At 41.7% G+C, this 23,796-nt stretch overlaps 1 protein-coding gene across 5 annotated transcripts in view; it reads left to right on the forward strand.

Annotated features, from left to right (window-relative positions):
* CALCR (calcitonin receptor) overlaps positions 1-21,699 on the forward strand; it is a 304,212-nt gene extending 282,513 nt beyond the window's left edge. For 4 of the 5 annotated variants that reach the window (XM_090047025.1, XM_090047023.1, XM_090047024.1 and 1 more), the window contains exons 12-13: positions 7,618-7,659; positions 20,536-21,699. In XM_090047025.1, coding sequence (XP_089903151.1) covers positions 7,618-7,659; positions 20,536-20,757 — 264 coding nt within the window. In that variant the 3' untranslated portion in view covers positions 20,758-21,699. The remainder of the gene's footprint in view (positions 1-7,617; positions 7,660-20,535) is intronic. The other variant, XM_090047027.1, reaches the window with a different exon arrangement.
* Positions 21,700-23,796: the final 2,097 nt, after the last annotated feature.

Consider the following 23,796-nt stretch of genomic DNA (forward strand, 5'->3'; position numbering starts at 1 on the left):
TTTCGTGCCATTTTTTTAGCCGATGAAAATGGCCAAAATATTAGTTTTTGCAACTAATGGCCAAAATGGCCAAAATATCAGTTTTTGCGACTGGCTAACTCTTCAGTGCTATTTTTGTATGTAGTATTCATGTATAAAAAGGGGCTCCAGCAGTGACAGTGAGAGGCAGCAAAAAGAGGGGAGAGCACTCAACATCAGCCATTTCTCAGCAGAGGGCCTGCCATCTTCCCTCCTTTTCCTGAAAACCTCCTTCTGCTTGGGCAGTAGCAAGGACTTTTTTTGCTGCACAGCTTCTAGCATCAAAGTATTTAACTTGGGGCATCATACTGTTATGGGCATCACAGAGTTGATACGGAGCTGGATGATTTACCTCAGTTTAATTTTCCATGGACTTCAGTTTCATTCTGAAAAACTGTCTAAGTAAAATAAGCACCATTTTTCTGACCCCATTCTATATCAAAAAGTAAGCATGTGTATCTTGATGGCAGATTATGTTTCCTATTAGTTCCTGCTGTCTGCTCTGGAGGACCAGGTGGCCTAGGTGCATACCAGCTCCTTTTTTTTGTCTTACACACAAATCAACAGAATTGTTAACTGAATTCCTACTTTACAAACATCTCTGCAGTCTTTATAACCTTCAAGCTGTAGTGACAATTATGCCTATATATTCTCAGTGAGGGCATTAGGTCTGCACATGTGAAACCAAGAGGATGACATGAAGACAGTGGAGATGCCTACTTATTACTGAGAGATTGAAGATGTAGAAACTTTACCACTCAGAGAAGTTTGGCTGCTGAACCCCAGCTGAGTTTGTAAGGCTAGCAATTAGAAAACATTTTGGATATAAGTCAAATGAACAAATTTTATAGGGAGAGACAATCACTGTAAAACTCCATAGTGCCGCTTTTGTAAATTCACTTTTCAGAACAGAACTCTGCTTTAAGACACTGAGGGCACGTCTACACATACACCCAAATGCACTCTTGTTACTGCGCAGTCATTTAGTACTTGCTTTGCTTTCACAAGTACTAAATGACTGCAAAGTAAATGCCATTACCACACAGTCCTGGTGGCGCACGGGTCATTTCTGACCCTACTGTGCAGTATCATCACGGTTTGTGCCCGCCAACACTATGTCTCCATAGTTTATGGTAACGGCAAGATAGTGTCTTGTGTAGATGCACCCAGACTTCTGTAGTGAACAAAAAAACCCAAACTGGACTGTTGTTAAGCTAAGAATTTCCTTAGATCAACAATGGTTCCTGAAGGTTAAGTAAATCTAGCCATGAGTTCAGGAATATATATATCGGATTTATATATTTTATGGCTAGCAAATGTATAATCCCTTGAGCATGAGTCAGCAGATGCTGATGATTCACCTTGTTGTCACAAACTTTCATTGGTAATACAGAGAATTTCAGAAGCAGTAATTAAAGGTTTTAACCCTAAAATAACTTCAGTTCTGACCTGTGCAATGAACCCCCAAATCACTGTTACTCTAATAGTGATAGATAAAATATGTCAGGAGAGTTTAATTATTTTCTACAGTAGATAGAAGAGACAGAGACAGGGTTTTGTGATCAAGGATGAATGACAACAGCTTCAACAATGGGCCTTGTTACACAGTGAATTTAAGTGACTTCCGGAGCTCTTAACCCCTGGACTGGCTGCACATTAACACTTTTTAGGTGGCTTAAAGCACTTGTTATTTGCTTTAAAGTTATACCACTCCAGTGCAGAATTATCTCTAATCCTCCTAATTTTGCTCCTGTTCCATTAAGGTGTGGCCGTTCCAGACAGTTATTCCACCCGAGTTGACGTTCTCCAGCATCCCAGAATGCAGTGATCCCTCCTGAGTCAGGGAAGCAGGGACACCAGGGCACAGCAGGACCAGGCACAGAGCCTCTGCCCTGCTGCTTCTGCCAGGCAGAGGCAGTGCCACAGCCCTGGTGCTCACTCACTCTGCTCAGGCCCAGAAGTCTGGGAACATGCCTGGAGGGTACAGGGATGAGACTTCCCATGCCCACCGGGCTTTGGAGGCAGCTGGGAGCGGTGCCGCCTCCTCACCTGTTTTGTGCAGCCCCAGCCAGGTGCATGGTGCCAATCCCTGTGCTCTATGCCTGGAGATGCCCAGCTTCCATAGGAGGGTCAAGGCCATTAGGTGCCTGCCAACTGCAGACATACAGCAGGGGCAGGCTCTGGAGAAAAAAAAGAATTGGGCCCCTTGGATATCAAGCAGCAAGCCGGTCCTGCCTCTGCTTCTATTCTTGCTCACCAAGCCTCTAGTGGCAAGTCACTGTAGTACAGGTGAAGGACAGCAAGAGGTGGTTTTTTGCTTTAAGATGTGACTGCTCCACTAAGCTGATTAACATTTGTCTGGCTTACAGTGTAAGGTGCAACAAGGCCCAAAGATTGCTGCAACTAATAAGAAGCTTGCAGTGAGTGGAAGATACAGATAAATGAAAAGTTAGGATTAATCTGAACATTGTTGGCTTCCAGGAAGGAATCGGTGTGCCCCAAAAATAATGCTCTTGAAACTATATATTCTCTGTTTTCAAGAAAGAGCACAAATACAGCAATCAAAATTAACCACAACCAAATTCCTCTGCCTCAGAACATGCAATATAACATAATAATAATGTGACTTCATAGCCTTACCAATAATGTGAAAATACTTGTAGTGCTGTGAATACCAGTGGAGCAAAAACAGAAATGGAATACATTTTTCTTGCTCCGTGACTTTTCAGCTAAATGAAAATATGGCATATGTCAAGGTAAATAAGTACCATGCAGAGAAATATGAGTGAAGTATCTGGCACCACTTGAGGTATATGGGCATCTGGGTGCTCACATTTCACAAATCCAATGAAGTAGCAACTTTTATGCAGTAGAAAGTATTACAAGCCTTAAGATATGGCCTAATGTTCAGGAAAGACAGAATGTCACACTCCAGTATTTGTTCTAATTAAAAACAACCAGCAGTGCTATTTATTCTTTTGAGTTTAATATTCAGAAGCTATGTTGTGTGAGTTCTCTTGATCTCATCTTATCAGTGTTCATTAGCCTCCTCTGTAAATCTCATTAATCTGGCTTCTCTCTCTCTCTCTCTCTCTCTCAGAGAAGAAAGGCAGTAATCCATCCTTCATTGCCTGTAAACATCTGCAAAGCCATCTTATTTTCTGCCCTTGGATACTTCCTTGTGAAACTCCCCTCTGCTATGATGCTTAGTAAAAATTTGACAATCACTTGGTAGCTGGTCTGAGCATTACTGACCCTGAAGACAATGATTTGTCTTTGTTTCTTTATGCTCCCTTATGTATTTATGTTGGATCAACTTTGTTTTTGTCTTCGCTTGCAAATGGTTTGCATCATGGACCACTTGTGTGCTCTGTGTTTGTACAGTGCCTGCTGTAATTGGGCCTTGAACCAGGATACCAGAGACCATGGAAATACTAATAGATGCTTTCACTTTCCTTAACAAGTTTCAATTGGTTGATAGCTATGCAAATAAAGGTGAAGATAATGTCCTTAGGGACTGAATAAGTACTATTCTGTAATTCATCTCTTCAAATTATTTTAATATAAAGAAGAGAAATAAGTGCTTAAATGATCAGAAAGACATAAAAAGTGAGTGAAGCATGATACTTGTAAGCTGAAGCCTTGATGTCTAGAGCACAGGCCTGGATTGATTAGATGATTCTGTGGGATAGCCTATTTGATTGGGTGTTTCTCAGATTCACCTTCTCTGCAGCTGAGGCCAAGCTGCAGCCAGTCTTCTGGTAGTGATTTGCTGATCTCAGGACATTCTAGGGATCAAAAAGCCAATAGCTATGAGTATTTTTTTCCCCAGTACACTAAACCTTAGTATCTCCAAGGGAATTACAAATAACCTATGATCTTGTTGTTGGTTACAAGAATGATATGTCCAAATTATAATGCTTCCTGCCAGACATTTTCTAACTTGCTTTTGCTATAGGGTTTTTCACCTCTGTTATTTCTCCTACTCACAGATGCATCTTATTTTTTTAAATTCATTTTACCATGTTTTCATTTCCACTATCTTACTTAAAGGTCTAGCATATAAAGAGGAAGGGGGAAAAAATCACAGTTCCAGCTTTAAAAGAGTTGAGCTGTCTTTGAAATCTCCCCTTTATTCCAAAGCCACAGATAAGGAACTTCCTGCATATTCATTGTCCATTTAAAGAACTACCCTGAAAGTTGTGTACTGTATCTGATTTCTGAAAGACATGTTTCTGATTTCCCTGTTGTAAGATGTGAAAACAGCAACATATTATAAACTAAACATGTTCTAATACTGAGCATGGGTGTGTTTTCTATTCTGTATCTTCTTGCACTCTATAAAAAAGGGTGTCATGTGGATTCCCTATAGTTATATTCATACAGCTATGTATTCTTACACTGCACATATTGCACTGTCTTGGAAAATGAACAAAAGCAGAAAAAAAAAGGTTGAACAAAGTATCCAAAAGGTACGGAGAGTGGAAAGGATTCCAATGCTAGATTTTTTTTTATTTACTGGATGGGGGGAGTGCGGAATTGGCAGTTCCTGAAAAGTGGAATGTGATGAAGCCATTGCTGAACTCAATTGTTTGCAGATGATGGTGCATCAGAGCTTCTTGAGTATCTTTGTGATGTTAACCGAGCATCCATTTCTGTTTGCATTTTTTGTGTTGTCTTAAGCTCTCTCTGCTGTGTTTATGACACATAGAAAGACACATAGGGAGGTGTGCTGTACTGATAATGCTACGTTCCATAAAGGCTAGGGACGTTCTGCATATCTATTCTGTTACAAACTGGTTCAACCTAGGCAAAGGTTGAATCAATTCAGGCTCCAGCTTTTTGAATGTCTGTCCCTAGCTAAAAAGGCTAAACTTTCAGGACCCAGCCCAGCAGCAGATCATAAAGCTGTTGTATGGGAGAAAATGTGGAATGCTGCATACAAGTTTTTCTTTACCAAGAGTAAAGAATCACCTCCAGGGTATCCCTTACAAATGTGTTAGCTTCCAGTTAACTGGCAATCTGCCAACTCCAGGTAAAGCAAACCAAAACAGTAAGCCATGTTCCACACTTCTAAATGCTCTTTCACTACCTCTCTTGATGATGCCAACTACTGTATTGCAATATCCTCTTAACAGTCAGGAAATTCATTTAAGGACTACTTTAAATGATTAACTTGACAATTTGTCTTTAAATTTTGATTTGTAATGCCATTTTAATAAGGACATAGTGTATTCTAATTAAATGGCTCTGGATTAGAGCCTATATATGTGAAAAATTACTTTTATTACACTTACTAATCCTAACTTGACCCTGCTTTATTTTGCTGTAGCAGTAATGAAATGTCTTTCTGATCTGCTGTTGTACTATTTAAATTCATTATAAAAAGTTGGGGCCAAGTGTTAATCAGTGTACTCTCTCCTTCCTTTTCCACTCCATCCTTTCTCATCCTATTCTGTATTTTCACCCCTCTTTTCTAACCACTGATGTCTCTTGTTATATCTGTCCACTCACATAACAATATGTGGCCACCCACTGTGGGAGGGTGGTTCCGCGATGGCCACCCCTCGCTGTGCCGGGACCGCCTCCCGCTGGTTAAGGGTCTCTCACCTGTGGTCGCACGTGTCCAACTTGCCCACCACGACTTTGATTGTAATCTGGTTCAGTTTTAGAATGTCCGGCACGTGCCAGTCCAGAAGTGAGACTCCTCCCATTCACGGGGTCCCGTCGATGAGGGCTCCGCCTCCCCTACACCCTCGCCCATACCGCCGGGATGTTGACCACCTATCCGGGCCGGTCACTTGTCAGGATAATGCTCAAAACATCCGTAAAAGAAATGCAAAGGTCAACACAAAGTTTACAGCCAGGGATTCCCTAGAGCGAGGGGTGGCTTTTGTCTCTCAGCCGCCTTCCGCGATATTACCCTGTATGCTGAGGTGCTGGCACCCTTCCTCTGACTCTCTCTGAGCTCTTCAGCCCTCTCTAGGGCTTCTGGAGGCCACTCAGTCCTCCTGATTATGGGCGAGGCACTTTCACCATCTGTGAGTGCCCCAGTATTACCGTATATACGGTTCCCAGCTCCTGCCGGGTCTAGCCGCTGCCAGCAGCCTCAAACAGTCTGCGGCCTCGCTGGGCTGCTTGACTTGGCTCCCATGCCCCGCTGAGGTTTACCCTTACCCCAGAAGGTCCTGCCGCATCTCAGGACGGCTCGCATCCACCCGCGTGTGCTCCCGCCGGCATCGGCTCCTCCTCGGCCTTCTTCCGGTTCCCCTCTGCTTGCCGCCGGTGCCTATTTTATGTCGGCCCTCTCCGTCCAGGCCCTGCCTTCCTCCCTGCACCTGGCAGAGGCATGAGTTCGTCCCGCACTCTCGGTCTGAGAGCAGGGCTTGAATATGATTGCTCCAGGGTGGGGAGCTTCAGAGCCTGTTGGCTCCTTCCCTCCTTCACACCCACACATAGGTTTGCTTCTTCCAACGTGTTTAGTAGCTTGTGTTGCTCCCATTGCATCTCCATCCTGACAAACCAGTAATCACATCTTATCCTCCACTATGTCTTCTTCAAGCAGCAGCACCAATGAGGCACACTGGTTCCAGGCTAGTCAGCTTACCTCAGGCTAGAATCTGCCCTCTATACTTTCCTTTTCTAGTTCTCCTTTATGAGAAGCAAGTACAAGGCAAAAACAGATGAACTAGAATGGATGGTAATAGAAGGTCTTAATGAAATGGATATGACTAAAACATGTTAGAAAGATGAACATCATTGCAGCCATTTACAGATGTGCTCAGCATTTTCTAAACCAAGTTAACTGATTTGCATCACACCATTTGAATCAAATTTCAATGTCAGTTAAGAGTTAATAGATGATCATTGACCATCATGGCAGGGGGCACTGACTGTATACACAATCTGTACACTTGACAGCCCCTTAGCAGAGGTTGTAAGTAATTAGGCAATAATAAGCTTGTGTAAGCACTGCTACATTGTTGCAGTTGCAGTTACCTGAAGTGCTGTTCCAAATGCTGTAAGTGATGGGAGACTTAGCAGGGTGAGTGTTGTTGGAACATTTGACTTTGTAAAGGTGTTTCTTTGTGCCTGATAGCCTCTATTGTTTTGCAGAAAAACAATTGAGTTTCCCTTGATTGTTAGTTGCAATGGTTATCTGTTTATCTAAGTTCCTAAGGACTGTTTTTCCAAAAAGCAACACACAATATATACATTTTATATACGTTATAAAATGCAAAAGCAACACACTATATACATTTTAATTAATAATTGTAATTGCCTGATTCAGACTGCCCTAGTCTGTATTAACTTTAATCCTCATTCAAGGAGAATTAGTTAATTCAGACTGGACCCAATTTTAATTTGGACTACAGACATCCACATGTATATAGTTACAACTGTAGTCCATATTAAACATAGAAAAATGTAACATCTATAAATGGCCTGCAAGTCTACAAAACCAGGCATTTAAACTATGCTGAAAGGTCTGCTTAGTTTATAGAGCTAGGGAGTCTTACAGTTCTGAGCCTTACATTTTCAAATAATGTAAAAATGTTGAAGTATTCTAAACACTTTTATTTTTTCTGTCCTTCTTAGGGCTTGCTTGTTGCAACTATATTCTGCTTCTTCAATGGAGAGGTAAGCATATGAAATACATCAACTGTAGTGAAGGAAAATTCAGCATCTTGCAAGGTAGCTACAGTGTTCACAATAATTTAGATTGTGTTTGGCTACAACCTTCAGCACAACATAAATAAGAGATCAGTATTTTGCATGTGTGCGTGTGCATGTGTACACAGAACACAACATCACTCTGTAAGTTTCCAAAGCATTACAGATAGCAATTTATCCTTATTTCTGTGAAGGGCAAATTTGGGAGTATTATCTTTATAAAATAAATAACAATACAAAGGGATGGTACCCACATCCTCTTCTTCCTTTCAGATAAGGCAAGACAAAAGCAGAAAACATAGGTAGCACTTTACTTCACCCCCCTTCACAGTACCAAACTCTGCCCCTCCCCGTCCTCTTAGAATAGCAGGATGGATTAGTAGGTTAGAAACAAACACTTTGTGGCACTATATGTTCAAAAAAGCTTTAGTGAGTTTAATTTCAGTGACTCATTTGGGATTGGCACTTCTTAAGGTTAATGTTTTGTAAGTAGCAATTGAGAAAGAAAAACCCTTGAGCAAAAGCTCTTTCCCATTCTTTAACAGCTCAATATTTTGCCTACTCCACTACAGTAATGACATTTTAAATAAAAACAGTATGGTAAGACATGTCATGAGCTGCTTACATATCCACAATGAGCATTTTTAAACACAGTTCAGCAGAAAAATGATTTTGCAATATACCAGGAGCATTTAACTATGAGCCACTAGTGAAATAATCCAATAATTTTCTTAGACAACTAGGGTGCTCTTGAAGATGCCAGATTTCAGCACAGAATGAAGGGAATTATAGACAACTTCCTGCAACAAAAACTAGGTTGGTGATACTAACTCTCAACATAGAGGTAGTAAGGTGGTAAAGTCATGTTAGTCAAAGCAGAGATGTAACAAGCAGAGTTGCTGACTTGGGAAATCCTGCAGAAGAGTGGGGGTGCAGGGGAGGGGGAAGGATTGGGTACGGTTCTGATAGCTGGGTGGGGGTGCGCAGTGAGGGGCACATGGTTCTGCAAGTAGAAGCTGATGGGGGGTGAGGGGGGAACATTGCTGCATGTTCTTCTTGCCCAAGTTTACTCTTAAAGCAGTAGCAGCAGCAGCCATAAACTGTTTTGGAGTTCTCAACATGGGTAAGCTGCAGGGGTGCAAGATGATTCTGTCATACCTCTCAATTTTAGATGCAGGGGTAGCAGTGGATATAGTCTTCCTGGACTTCTGGAAGGCTTTCGACACTGTCTCTCACCCCGTTCTCATTAAGAAACTGGGGGGGGGCTGTGGTGTAGGGTGGGGCTGTGGTGTAGACACCCACACAGTCAGATGGGTTGCCAACTGGCTGGAGGGCGGCACCCAGAGGGTGGTAGTGGATGGGTCCTTCTCAACCTGGAAGGACGTGGGCAGTGGGGTCCCCCAGGGCTCGGTCCTCAGGCCCGCACTGTTCAACATCTTCATCAGTGACTTGGATGAGGGCGTAAAAAGCACCCTGTTCAAATTTGCTGATGACACTAAGATGTGGGGGGACATGGCCACACTGGAAGGATGCGACAGGCTACAATCAGACCTAGACAGGTTACAAGGGTGGGCAGTCGAGAATAGGATGGGTTTCAACACAGACAAGTGCAAGGTGATGCACCTCGGGAGGAACAACCAGCACCATACCTACAGGTTGGGGAACTCCCCTCTTGTCAGCACAGAGGCGGAAAAGGATCTTGGGGTCATCATTGACTCCAAGATGAACATGGGCCGGCAGTGTGGGAAGGCAGTTAGGAAGGCCAACCGCACCTTGGCATGCATCCACAGATGCATCTCGAGCAGGTCCAAAGAGGTGATCCTCCCCCTCTATGCGGCACTGGTCAGGCCACACCTGGAGTACTGCGTCCAGTTCTGGGCGCCGCACTTCAGGAGGGATGTGGACAGCATGGAGAGGGTCCAGAGGAGGGCCACTCGTATGATCAGGGGACAACAGGGCAGGCCCTATGAGGAGAGACTACGGGACCTGAACCTGTTCAGCCTCCAAAAGAGAAGACTGAGGGGGGATCTTGTGTCCTGTTATAAACTAATCAGGGGGGATCAGCAGGCATTGGGGGAGTCACTGTTCCCCCAGGCACCGCCAGGAGTGACCAGGAATAACAGTCACAAGCTGGCAGAGGGTAGATTTAGGCTAAATATCAGGCAGTGCTACTTCACGGTCAGGGCGGCTAGGGTCTGGAACCAACTTCCAAGAGAAGTGGTGCAGGCTCCTACCCTGGGGGTGTTTAAGAGGAGGTTAGACGAACATCTTGCTGGGGTCATTTGACCCCAGTATTCTTTCCTGCCATGGCAGGGGGTCGGACTGGATGGTCTGCTCAGGTCCCTTCCGACCCTAGAAACTATGAAACTATGAAACTTGGCATCAAGGGTAAGTGCTGCTCTCACCCACCCCTATTTATACTATTGGTTTGAAGTCAGGCAGAAAGTAGAGTAGAGCGGCATCTTAAAGACTACTGGAGTCAGAAAATATGAGCTTTAAAAAGCAACAGCCTACTTTGTAAGATGCTATGAAAGAACTGGCAGAAAGAAAAGTTTTATACAGAACTGTTAAGAAAGGAAGTGGGTTGATTAGATCATTTGAGGTGAATGAGGTAGTTAGCACTTGGAAGGACACTGGAGTTCACTGCTGGTCCAGATAAAGGGATAAGAAACCATGATCCCTGTTGAGACCCTTGTTAACACAATCCAGTCTATGGGTGGTTTCTTGTTCTTCAGTTTCATATTCAAGTTGGTTTTGAAGTTGGGTTTTTTTTGGTTTAAAGACAGCTACAATTAAATCAGTTATGGAATATCTAGGGAAGTTAACGTGTTTTACTCTAGGTTTTTTGTGCGTTTCTGGACACAAAATGGAATTATATATAACTTCTACACAGTTGCAGTAATTGCATGTGAAAGTAAAGACACAAAGTTTTCTTTTAAAAACATTTCTTTAACTATAATTTTAAAAAGGGAAATTACACAAAAATGAGGATGTTGGAAAGAAGTTAAAAGGAACAGTCAAAAATATAAAACAGCTGCAGGTAGCATGAAAGTTGTTTAAAAATACTATGTTAGAGGCTCAGGAAAAGTGTATACCACAAATCCAAAGGATATCAATTGGTCCAGTAAAACCCCTGCCTAAATTAACAGTGGTGTTAAGGAGACTGTTCAAGGCAAAAAGGTATCCTTCAAGAAGTGGGAGTGCTCAAATGTGAAAAACAGGAAAGCTTACAAAATCTGGCAGGTCAAGTATAAAAGCAAAATGAGGCAGGCCAAAAAAAGAATCTGAGGAATATCTAGTAAAATCTGTTAATCATAAAAACTTTTAAAACTACATCAGAAGCAGGAAGCAGTGGGAGAATTGATGGGACCATTAGATAACCAGGGTGTAAAAGGTGCACTCAGAAATGAGAAAGCCATAGCAGGGAAACTGAACAAAATCTTTGCATCAGTGTTTATGCAGAACATACTGAGAAAACTCCCATACCAAATAAATTCTTCCTTGTAGGTGGGTCTGAACTGTTGGACCACATTGAAGTGGCAACAGGCGAAGACTTAGAACCAGTTGATAAATGCTAATAAGTCACCAGGACTGTATGGCATTCATTCAAGAGTTCTGAAGGAATTCAAAGGTGAAATTGCAGAACTTCTGGCAATAGTATGTATTGGTTAAAAGATAGGAAGCAAAGGGTAAGGCTAAATACAGGTTTCCCTCTATTTATGCGGGTTCTTTATATGCAAATTCGCTCTTATGCGATGAGCATATTTAAACCCATAATTCGTTATATGTGAGGTAAATTCACTCTTATGCGATCAGCATAGACCCTCCTCCCCTCCCCCCACTCAAGCAGGTAAGTCTGTGGGGAGAGGGGAAAGGGCCATGGCCCCTCTTACCCCAGCCCAGCTGCAGTGGCCCCAGAAGCTGCTAGTGCCAGCTGCCTACAGCTACCATGCCCTGGACCCCCCGGGGCTCTGTCTGTCTCCACTCACCCCAGCTCCTGCTACAGCTGCCCCAGGACTGGCCAATGCCAGCTGTTTGTAGTCGCTGGGCTGCACCATGCCCTGGTGCAGACAGCTGATGTCAGCTGCTCCTGGGGCTGCTCCAGTGCAGGCTGGGGTGAGTGCGGACAACCAGACCCCAAGCGGTGCGCGATGCAGCACTCACACCAGCCCCAGCTGCAGCGGCCCCAGGTGCAGCAGAAAGATCTCACCAAGCTACATTAGCAGGCAAAAAAAATGGCAGATGAACTCCAGTGTTGAAAAGTTCAAGGTAATGCATCTGAGGAAAAATAACCTCAACTAGACATGCACAATGCTGGGTTCTGAACTAGCTGTTATGATTTAGAAAAGAGACCTTGGAGTCGCTGTATGTAGTTCTCTGAAAATGTCAGCTCAATATGCAGTGGTGAAAAAAAGCAGTAATATTGTGTCAACCCTGCAGGCCCAGAAACTGGCACAAGAAACAATGGTGAGTTCCCACTTTTACAAAATCATAAGGGTTGGTCACAAGCCAACGGGCCAAAGAGAGGGAACAGGTAAAAGGTAAGGAAACACCAACACTGTGGTAACACACTCAGCACCTTAATTTCTCTCTCACATCTCTGCAAGCCACATCTCTCCCAAACAAGCCTCTAGTCTTAGAGTGCTCAAACAGCAGCCTGCATCTGCCCCCGGTTCTGAGTCCAGCTCCGTCAGTCCACGATCCTGGCTAACTGAGCCAGTGAGCTCTTCAGCGCCACTGTGCACTCCCTATGTAGGACTGACCTGAATCCCCATGCATGCAGCTCTCTTTTCCCCTTCCTCTAGCCTAGGGCTTTCTCTTCCTTTTTCCTTTCTAGGAGTCCCAGTCCAAATTAATAATAAGTACAGCTTTGCAGACTGCCCCTGGTTCCTACTCAGTTTGTGGAGGAGCTAGAAGCAGTCTGCAAACCTGGGGTCTATTCAATTTGTGATTCCACAGATTTCATGGAAACCACAAAATCAGGGATTGTCCATGAAATCAACTTTAAAAAAAAAGCTTAATAAAAATTGGGAGCCAGTGGTCCTTGCTGCCACTGTGGCCTGGCCTCAGAGCCCAGCCAGGGTGTGAAGGTGCTGGCTGGCAGGGCAGCACAAAGGGCAGCAGACAAGATGGTGGCCACCCCCTAGTACCTCCTCCCCTACCGGGGTCTCTCCACCAATCAGCACTGAGGGTCAGGGCCACATGAAGGGCAGTCAGCAAACAAGATGGTAGATGCCCCCTTGTCCCTTCTCCCCCACCAGGGCCTCTCTGCCAATCAGCGATGAGGGGTGGGACCAGAAGAGCATATCCAGAAATACCCACAGAATTTGCTCTTTATGTTGCAACCAATCCACAAAAATTGTTTACTCTCACCGTGATTTAAGTAGGTCCCTACTCCTGCTGTTACACACATAGCATTCACATTACAATATGGTGTGCATCACTAAAAAAGGAACTGAAAACGAAGCAGAACATCAACATGCCACAATACAAATCCATGGTGTGCCCATATCTTAAATGTTGTTTAGCGTTCTGGTCTCTGCATCACAAAAGAGATGTAGGATAGTTGGAAAAGGTAAAGAGAAGGAAACCAAAATGATCAGGGGGATGGAGCACTTACCATACCAAGAGACGCTATAAAGGTTAAGACTCTATTTGGAAAGGAGAAGTCTGAGAAGGGGATATGAGAGAGGTCTACAAAATCATAAAGGGTGTGGACAAAGGATCTGTTATTCATCAAGTCCCAGAATACTAGAAGTAGAGGACAGCCATTAAAATGAGTAGGAGATAGATGTAAAACTAACAAGAGAAGTATTTTTTTTACATAACACAGATGACTTGGGGAATTCTTTGCCACAGGATGTGGTTGAGGCAGATGGTACAGACAGGTTCAAAAAGGGGACTAGACAAATTTGTGGATGATAAATTTACTAATTGCTGTTGAACACAACAGTTGGAGAGTTGTCCTCTAGCACATCTGAACCAATAATGCTGGATGCCAGTGAGGTTAATGAATAGAGACCACTCTAGATAAGTTGTTTTCAACATTTTGGACCACTAAAAAGATTCAAGTGGTGGTGCAAACCCCTTTGAATTGTAATTGTGAGTATTCACATACTTTTGATTGATCATAGTTATCTTTCACAGACTCCTTAGACATAGTCTGCGCACACCCCACAGGTTGAAAACCACTGCTTTAGAGATATCCAGTTCAATGTTTTCCCTCCAAAGCAATTGGTCAATTGGTCAGACCCAATATGCCCCTTTTTATAGTCTTATATTTATCCAAAGAAGCTTTTTTCATGGAGATTAAAAGTGATTTTTTCTACTTGCTGAGACTTGGTTACAAACTTCCTAGCTTTCAAGCGCCCTCCATCCACCAGATCATCCTGCATCTTGTTATGCTGGTAAGGTACTCCAAATCATTATGCATTTCTTCCTAGAATGCTCAATATATACATGTACAGAAGAGTGTAACATTATAAGGACTTCAACCATAATAATAGATTCTGATACCATAAAACAGAAAAGCAAAGCTTGAACAAGTATTGCCACTCACACCTAAAATGAAATGATAATCTTTGTAATCACATTATAGTGTCATATACTTTATGCTAGAGAAGGACCAAATTAAAGAGTGCTGAAAATGTATATGCCTCCAAACTTCATATCAGCCAACTTTCATAATATAAAACACTGAAGCAAAATCCTAGATCTGCATGTTGTATTTTTATGCCTCTACATTTTAGATCCAGATATGAGTTTTACACTATCTTTGCTAAATGCTTTGCAATTTAAGCTATTGGTAGGTCAATCACATTGGGCATGTCTACATGTAACACTATATCGCCATAGCAACACACTACAGTGATGTAGCATCTACAGGGAAAAACCATGACACTGAAGCTTTGTCAACCTAGCAACTCACTCCCTCAGCATAGCACATTGCTACAGCGACATAGCAGCTAAAAATAATTGTGTGCCACACACGGTGCAGTATGGGCTGTTCCTGCACTGTCATTTAGTATTTCCAAAAGGAAGGAACAACAACACTGTGGGGCACTTGTATACACACCCACTGAAATGTTCCAACTTTGCTGAAAAGATCTAGGCTGGCACTGTAGCATTTTGAAGCTTTTGGAAGCCTTTTGAAGGCTGAAGTAGCAATGGAGAAATGTTAAAGGTGCAAAAGTTAAAAAAAAAACCACTGAAAACTGAGAGCAACTTAAAGCTATTTTACTTTTTTACTATGTTCCATCTGACTTCTCTGGTTTGTTAATGCTTTTGATAATTCAGTGTAAAAAAATGCATGTGTCTGTAAACCTCTGATAATCAGCCTTGCCCGTTTCAAAGTATAGTAATGAACAAGTGTACTGTGTGTCTATAAGGTAGTCCTAGTAGAATAACTTTTAGGTCCTAGCTGAATACTCATTCAATAACTAAAACTTCAGTGAGAAGAAATAAATTGCTATATATTGTACTAATGTATCCATAATATGTTAGGCTAAAAACCAAAAGCCAAGTTCCAGAAAGGTAATTAAGCATGAAGTAACACATCCCAGTTTTCTTATTTTTTGTAAAATATTTACATAAATTAATTTAGGAATCCAAATGCATATATTTGGGTTAGGAAATTATATCATATTCACTTCATTATTTAAATTCAAAGCTGCTTCTGCCTATTTATAATTTAGTGATCGCAATAAGCAGCTAGTAATGCTAACACTTTAATAACTTTGACAAGAATTCTGCTGCAATTCAGCTCCAGGCAAATTAATATATTACTTAAAATTAAGTGCCTTGAAAAAAAAGCCAGATATCCAGAATGTTTACATTCTCTGGAAATGCTAAAGTTTGACTTTACGTTTTGGGGTTTTGGGGTTTTGTTGTTTTGGTTTTTTTTGGGGCTTCCCCAGCACTAATTCAAAGCAAACCATTCATTATACATTTTTCAAGAGGTCAAGATTTCAGACACTCAAAATTTCAAAGAATGTTTGGTTCTAGATTGGCTCATTTGGGTTATATTGATCATGGCCAGTTGCAAAATCTGAATATGCCTCTGGGTACAGTAACAAAACATGAAGAAAACCTGTGATTTATAGATTTCCATACCTGATTATCTGTTGCTGATAACCAATTACTACAGCCATTAGGGAGTTCATTCAAAAGGTGGAAGGAACCAAATCATAACACACATTCACTGAATCCCTACTCACCACGTAAAGCTTTGGATGTTTACATACATGCCACTGGAAGTGGTGGGGGATGGGTGTAGCCCTTTAATTAGGGTGGCTCCAACAGCCTCATCAAATGAGTTTTAGTTAAAGTTCCCCCACTGCCATTTTTCAGCATGGGGATGCTGATGCATGTGATGCAGGGGTCAGATGGCGTGCAGCAATTACCACACTCCAGCAGGCTCAATTAATCCAACGTGCTGTAATTGCAGCACATCAGAGCAGTCTTGCTGCACCTGTATAGATGCCCTTTATGACATAAATAATGGTCAGTAAAATATAGATTGTCCCCTTGTTGAAGGGACAGTGAATTTACAACACTGTATCAGTTTGCAAAGGGATTGGGAACTGTAAAATCTGCTGCAAACACACAGATTTTCCAATATCAGTAATGAGAGAGGTACTTAGAAGTCTCTCTATTATTCTCCCATAGACAGTTATAATCATGTTCATAAGCAGGGTGAAGATTCAAAACTTAGGTTTAATGTGGGCATACAGCAGGTTTAAATTAAATGTTTCCACTTCCAGACCATTTGAAAGTAATGATGGGCTATTTTATAGCACATACCTTGCAAACTATCTGCTAGTACCCGCAAATCAAAAAGTTACTGGCAGATATCCAAGTAGCATTAAATATGCTCATAATTGTATAGTCCATCTAACTGGCTTCCTCAAGATGTGGCAGATAAAAGGAATTCTCAGATTAAATTAAATCTTCAGTCCAGGGTTCAATAAACCTCTTTGCATCCTCTCCAGCCATTTTTCTCCACAAGCGTACTGGGATATTGATCACAGTTGTCTTGTCTCCACTTACCTATGTAGTGGTAAACATACCCTCTCACATCCCACATCCCATCCCTAGAACGTATGTTCTGTTACAGGTTTAAACAATCTGATCACTTAAACTGGTTTATGTGTAATGTCTGTCCCTAGCCTTAGAGACTGAGGAGGCTGGAGAGAAATATAGGTGTGCCAGAAGCAAGGGCAAACCTCCCCCTCTTCTTCCTCCTCCACTCACAAGGAATCTACTCAGAAAGGGTCAACTCTAACTCATCTTGGCAGAGCCCCAAGCAATATTCTAGTAGACCTAAGTACAGAAGGGAAAGACCTTGCTCAGAGTGGAGCATTATAACTTGCAATACAAAGCTGCTGATGATTAGAGCTAGTCTATACAAACATTTTGTGCAGATTGACCTGATTTCCTTCACATGCAACAAGTTTCAGGCTCTTCTCCAGACCATTGCCAATGGAGAGATTTCTCCATTGTGAAGGTTTCTTCCTTCAGTCCCCTCTTGTAGATTTGGGAGTGATGTTCTAGACTGCACATTTAAACTTCATGAACAACTGGAAGACTACAAGCTACTTGTTAAGAAGCTGAACTTAATTGAAAACTTTCTGGGAGCAATACCACACAATTCTCTACTTAAATTCTGCTGATCTGTTAGCAATGCCATGTCATATTAGATCATACCCGAGCACCTTTTCATTGATAGAACTTTGCAATGGCATGATATGAAAATTGTGTAGCCAATTTTCAATCCATCTCCATCCTCCTTTTTGGGGAAAGTCATTGAAGAGCTGTTTTTATGTCAGTTCCAGGTGCATCTGGATGTCTTCAGATTCCTGGACATTTATCAGTCTGACTTTCATCCTAGATATAGCACAGAGAATGTGCTCATGGCCTGCATCGCAATTCTTTGCCTGGAAATTGACAGGAAAAATTGTGCCCTGCAGATCTTACTAGATATTTCAGCAGTTTCAGATATGGTTACCCATAAGGTTCTGATAAAGCTTTTACATAATCTGGTGGGTATTGCCAAGACAGCTCTAAAATGGTTCCATTCTTTCCTAAAAGGAAGGTCCCAAACGGTAGTGTTAGGGAGATGCTCATCAGCCCCTCAAGACCTTTACTGCAGGTGCCCCAGGGCTTCATCCTGTTGCCCCTCCTATTTCATGCCTATATAAAGCCATTATAACATAGGCCTTATATATAGTATTTCTGTGAGGCTGCACAGAGATTTGGAGTGAAATGTCATCAGTATACCGATGACACCCAGCTCTATTACTCTTTCTTAGCTGAACCAGGCCCTGCAGTCTGAGTCCTTTCCCAGAGCCTGGCTGCAGTTACAGATTGAATATTGCTGAACCAATTGAAACTGAATCCAGACAATACAGAGGCAACAGTGATAGACAAGCCATGTGACTTGAGGTGGGGGCACCTATCATTGATGGAGTTCAGCCTCCATTTGTCACTCCAGTTCATAGCTTGGGGTGCTCTTGGATCCTTTGCTGCACCTGGTTCTTCAAGTGGCAGCCATAGCTACAAGTGTCTTTCACCAACTCTCTCTGGTAAGAAGGCTGTGGCCCTTTCTTTCAAATTCAGATCTGACCACCATCATTAAGGCCTTTTTAACCTCAAGACTAGATTACTGCAGTGTGCTCTATGAGGGACTGTACTTGAAGACCATCCAGAAGCCACAGCTGGTGCAGAAGGCAGCACCTCACCTTCTAAAGGAGGTCAGTTGCGAGGAGCACATAACTCCAGTGCTCCAGAGTCTCTACTGGCTCTCAATAGCTTTCTGGGCACACTTCAAGGTGCTGGTTTTGACCTATAAGGCCCTAAATAGTATATCTATGGGTCTGTCTTTTCCCTTATACCCCATTACAATCCCTAAGGTCAGCCAAGAGCAACCTCCTGTAAGTACCATCAATGCACCAAGCCCACTTGGCAAAAACACATGGGAAGTCAGTCTCAGCAATTGTTCTTCTTTCTGGACTTCCCTTCCTCCCGAGGCATGCCAGACCCTGAGCTGGGACATCATTTGGAAGCACTTTAAAACCTTCTTATTTGGGCACGTGTTTAGCAAAAAAGCTAGGCTGGAATATTGGCTAGGGAGTTTCTGTTTTATGTTGATGCTTTGGTTTCTGTACTGTTTTGTTCTCTTGTTCACTTTCCTGTTTTATAATATATTCTGTCTTCTTGCTGTAAGCTGCCCTGAGCCTTTGTTCGGAATGGTGGCATATAAATCAAATCAAATAAACATATACATAAATAAATTATTTCCTTTGACTAGCATCAGTGTTGCTATAGCAAATTTTGGTCATGTCCTTTGGTCACATCCTTTATAATTAAGGATGCATGGTAGGTTGCATAATAGTTCTATACTTTTTCTGTGCTTTGGGCCCTAACAAAAATGAATTCAGCCATTTTTCAGTTTGAAAGTGTAAATAGAAACATACTTCTCCAACTTAAAGGCATTCTAACCGGATTGTCCTGAAATGGATTACAATAAAAAGCTGATATTGGAAACTTGGCATGGACATGTTTTCCTTCAGTATTAAAGGATCAGTCCTGCAAATCCTTGCTTACTCAAAAAAGTAGTCCTTTTGAAGTCAGTGTAACTGTTTGCATAATTAAGAATTTATGGGCTCATTTCTCATAGTTTGGCTTGTTCCTTGCCTTAAAAATAAAAATTTGCAATATCCCTTCTTGGCTTGCTCATGTAACCCACAGTACAGTCAATAAGCATATCATATTTCTAGCAATACTAATGAAAACTCACCCTTTTCTGACAAGAGAATAGCTTCCTTCTAGCTAGGCAGAGAAGAGCAAAGGCAGTGGCTGCTGTATGGGGGGTATGTGAAATTTTACTATATATGTAAAAGAGATTAAAATTTTGGAGAAGGCAAGAATATCAAAGATACCTTAGAGAATCAAAAGTATGGCACAGCATAAGGCTAGACAGTGACTTTTGTCACCTTCCTGAGGTAATATGTAGCCACAACGAATAATAGTATTGCGACTCAGAGACACACCTGAAGTCTCAGTTCACACCTTCTTCCTTGCTCTGGGGAATGGAAGAACGTCTTCTTTTACAACAGAGTACTGCTGCTTTTGCTACACTTAGGCAAGTGAAGAGAGCCAGTCCCATTTTACTTCCTACACTGATAGGAAGTAAGTAACTGATATGGGGAGGGAGCAAGCCAGAGTATTCTGCCTTTCTCCTACATGACTGGACTCAAAGCCGAAGAAAACAAAGGAACAAGGCCTGTATAGTCCAAGTCCCTGAATGCCTGTATAGTCCAAATCACAGTCTAGCTCTCACATCTGAAATACATACCTTGTTCTACTTGAGATATTTGTAGAAAGTGCCTTTTCCCCCAGAATGTTATATAGCTGATGGATGAAATTCACCACTGTGAAGAAGACTAGTATTAGACCTAATAATTACTTAAGTTATACTTAAGTTTTCACTATTTATTCCTAGTTTATTCAGGGTGAAATTTACTTAGTGCAGTAAGCCAACATGGATTCCTTTCATTTCACTGGGGAACTTATGTGATGTACACTGAATCTGTGAACTGAGTAAATTTATTCTGAATAAACTGGAGACTATGAGCTGTGAATCTCATTCAACTCAATCTGACCTCAAATGGGATTTGAAACAGAAGTGACTTTTAATAAAATGTGGCATCATGTTACTATTGTAAAATAGAATTTCCAGCATAATAAAAAGGGTAGGAGGCCAGACTGTGCACACCTGTTATAGTCAAGTTGTTGCTGCTGTCCAAAAATCATTATAAAATATTACTTGTTTGACCCTTCCAGGTACAAGGAGCTCTGAAAAGGCAATGGATGCAGTATAAAACCCAGTGGGGTCAAAGGCGACGGGATCACTGCTCTACACGTTCTACCTCTTACACAGCAACATCTATCACCGAGGTCCCTGTGTATCTGTACCATCATGACTCCAACAACGAACAGTTAAATGGAAGATATTTAGATGACTCTGAACTTGTTGCATTAAAATCTGGAGAGACATCTGCCTAGTTTGGAGGCAAACAGATCATTTTACATTCTGTTCATGACAAGGTAGGGAAAAAGAAGGAAGTGCAGCCTTTAATGCCATTGTGTCAGATGACAGGACACATCAGATGCCAAATACAGAACCATCAGCATCTAAGAATGATGGCCAGAAAGTCTGACAGAGAGATGACCATATGATTTGATACTATAACAGCAGCTTTTTAGGACTGAAAGTAGACCTATCCACTGAGCCATCTGGAATTTCAACTGTTCCTGATACTGGCTACATGAAGCGAGAATAAACTAGTATTAACAAGTCAAGGTACCCAATAGCAAATATGAAAGAATGAATTAGAGTGTTTATTGACCTGACTGAACTAAATACGTGACAAAATGGAATTGTTTGTTCCTTTAGATACCTTTCACCCTAAAGTTTTAAACTGTCAGCTTTCATTAAGGTGTAAACTGGCTTGGAAACCTTTACTATTTTCATGTTAATCAACACTGATGCTTTCTTATAAATTTTTGCATTTTGAAAAAATAAGATCATTTCAACATATTCAAATCCTTATCTCAAGAGGACACCATATAGTATTACTGTTCCAGTATCAGGGACATAACAGAAACAAAAGTAAATAGTTGTTGCATTGCAAATGTTCAGCTATTGATACAACACTGAAACATTTCTTTGGGCTTCCTTATGAAAGTCCTGAAGATATGTCAAACTTTTTTTTCAGTATATGCTTGACAGTATACATGTATAGGAAATGTGTAGCCATACTACTCAGCCCTATAACCTCAAAAGTAAGGAACAATCTTTCACTCTGAATAAACCGTGAAATGTATTTCGATTTTAAGAATAATTTTAATTGCTGTTGAAGTTTCTGAGCCTCTAGTGGCTGAATGTTTATCTTTCTGACACAAACAGTAAAAAAGCATAGCGTAAGAGATGAGGAGCTGCAACTAGTGTTATACAGGCAGTCCTCGGACTTACAACACAATTGGTTCCTGAAAAACGCATCTTAAGTTGAAACACTGTAACTCAGAACCAATTTTCTTATAAGAAACAATGTTATAAATGGGGGATTAGTTCCTGAACGAAGGCTCGGTACCCTATTTTCACCAAAAATACCCCAGAATTTTGTACTCGATCAGTTCTGGATTAGTAATATAGCTACATTAATGTATTTATATTGTAAATAGCAATCATATTGATTTGGAAAGACTTCTTTGAGGTGACTTTGCTGGACTTTTTGAAAGGCTCTTGACTGGACTTTTTAAAGGGTTCTTGGCTGGAGTCTTGTCAGGAGTCTTGGCTGCAGGTTTTTCTGGAGTCTTGTCTGTCTTCTTAAAGAAAGTGTCCAAGGAAGTTTGGGCAGATGTTCTCCAGGGAGATGAGTGACGCAGCAAACTTGTACACTGGCATGGCGTGGCGTCGCATTGGATCAAGCATTGTAAAGTTGAAATTGACATCAGAAAGTTGAAACAGGGTGTCAATTTAGAAATGTTGTAAGTGCAAAACGTTGTAACTCAAAATGTTGTAAGTCAAAGACTTCCTGTATTGTTGAAATCACAGAGCTCGAAAAATGTGCTGATCTCAATAAAATTTCATCGGGGGGGGAAAAATGGTTTGACGTTCAAACATCCCTGTTCAATGTTTTCCAAGTGGAACGTTTTGAATTTTCATTCTGAAGTGACTTTCCAGAATGAAGTAAAAACAATTACAAAGTTTTTTTTAAAGGTCAAAACCAGAACAAAACATTTTGATTTTCTTGAAACATAAGGCTCTGATCAGCCAGAATTCATTTTTTTATTCTGTGGCAAATTTTATTTGCATTATCTTTTGAATACAAAACACAGAATTCCCTTTGAAATGAAAGAACCCATTCCAATCCAGGTCCACTGCTACTGCATGCTCACTCTAAGAGCAGGAACCCACAAGCAGGAACATGCATGTCCCTGAGGACAACTAGCAGTGACACAAATATGGGGAAAACTGGCCCAGGTCGGGTAGGGGGGCTGGCCCAAGCAGCTTTACCTGTAATTCTAGGAGTCTCCCAGGACAGCAGCAGTGGCAGTCTGGGCGTGCAGAGCCTGGCCAGCAGCCAGAGCATGACTGGCCATCCAGACTCCAGTTTTGGGCAATGCACATTGTAGCCACATGTGTCGTGCCAGTTTGTTTTGGTGGGGGGGGGGGTTGGCTTGGGTTGTTTTTTTACACTGGGAGTTTCCAGTGTCAACAAAACCCGCTGTGCTGCAAATTAGCAGTGCAGTGAACACATGCATGTGTGCAGTGCAAACTGCACATGTGCAATGCAAACCGCACGTGCGTGCTCATGGGGACGCACCCTAACAGTGCTTCCACCCTCCATAATAAGTACGTAGGCCTGCATAGAAAACAGCAGCGGATTTAAGCCAGGTTCTTATGTATATAGATTCAATATTCCCATAACATTATGCAACAGACAAAGAGAAGCTATCATTGTCAATTCAGTCTGTAGGCTGGAAGAGTGGCCACAGGTAGAAGTGGAATTCAGCGTAGCTCAATGACTTAGTTTTATAGCTGGGAGTAAATTACATCTTAATTCCTCTTCACTCCATCTGTCACCAGATTGATTTCTCTAAGGCATTTAAAACTGGAGTTTCAGCTCTCTGCTGTAGGAATAATGCTGAACTCTACATGATTATCATGGTGAGAATACTTACATGTCCACAGGGGGCACGTTTACATGAGATGCTAACTTCGCAGTAGCTAAATAATACTACGCAGTAGAGCATCATAGCACAAACAGTGCTAATACACTAGTGTACAGTATTATTAAGCCACTGTGCAGTAGCATTGCTAAAAAAGGTGCTCACCGACGCTACTGCACAGTAACTCCAGTTATTGTGAATTTATTTAGTATTTAATTATACAAATACTAATAAATGCACAGTAACCACTGCACAGTAGTGTCCCATGTAAACACGTCCATTTTGTGGACTATTTAGAGGCTCTTTATTACATTTCACAATAATTAGGTTAATTGCAAAGACATTTATAACATAAGTCTTAGTATGGCA

The sequence above is a fragment of the Crocodylus siamensis genome, chromosome 5 (assembly GCF_052110815.1).
Source record: "Crocodylus siamensis isolate JL-2025a chromosome 5, ASM5211081v1, whole genome shotgun sequence".
In the NCBI taxonomy this organism is placed as follows: domain Eukaryota; kingdom Metazoa; phylum Chordata; order Crocodylia; family Crocodylidae; genus Crocodylus; species Crocodylus siamensis.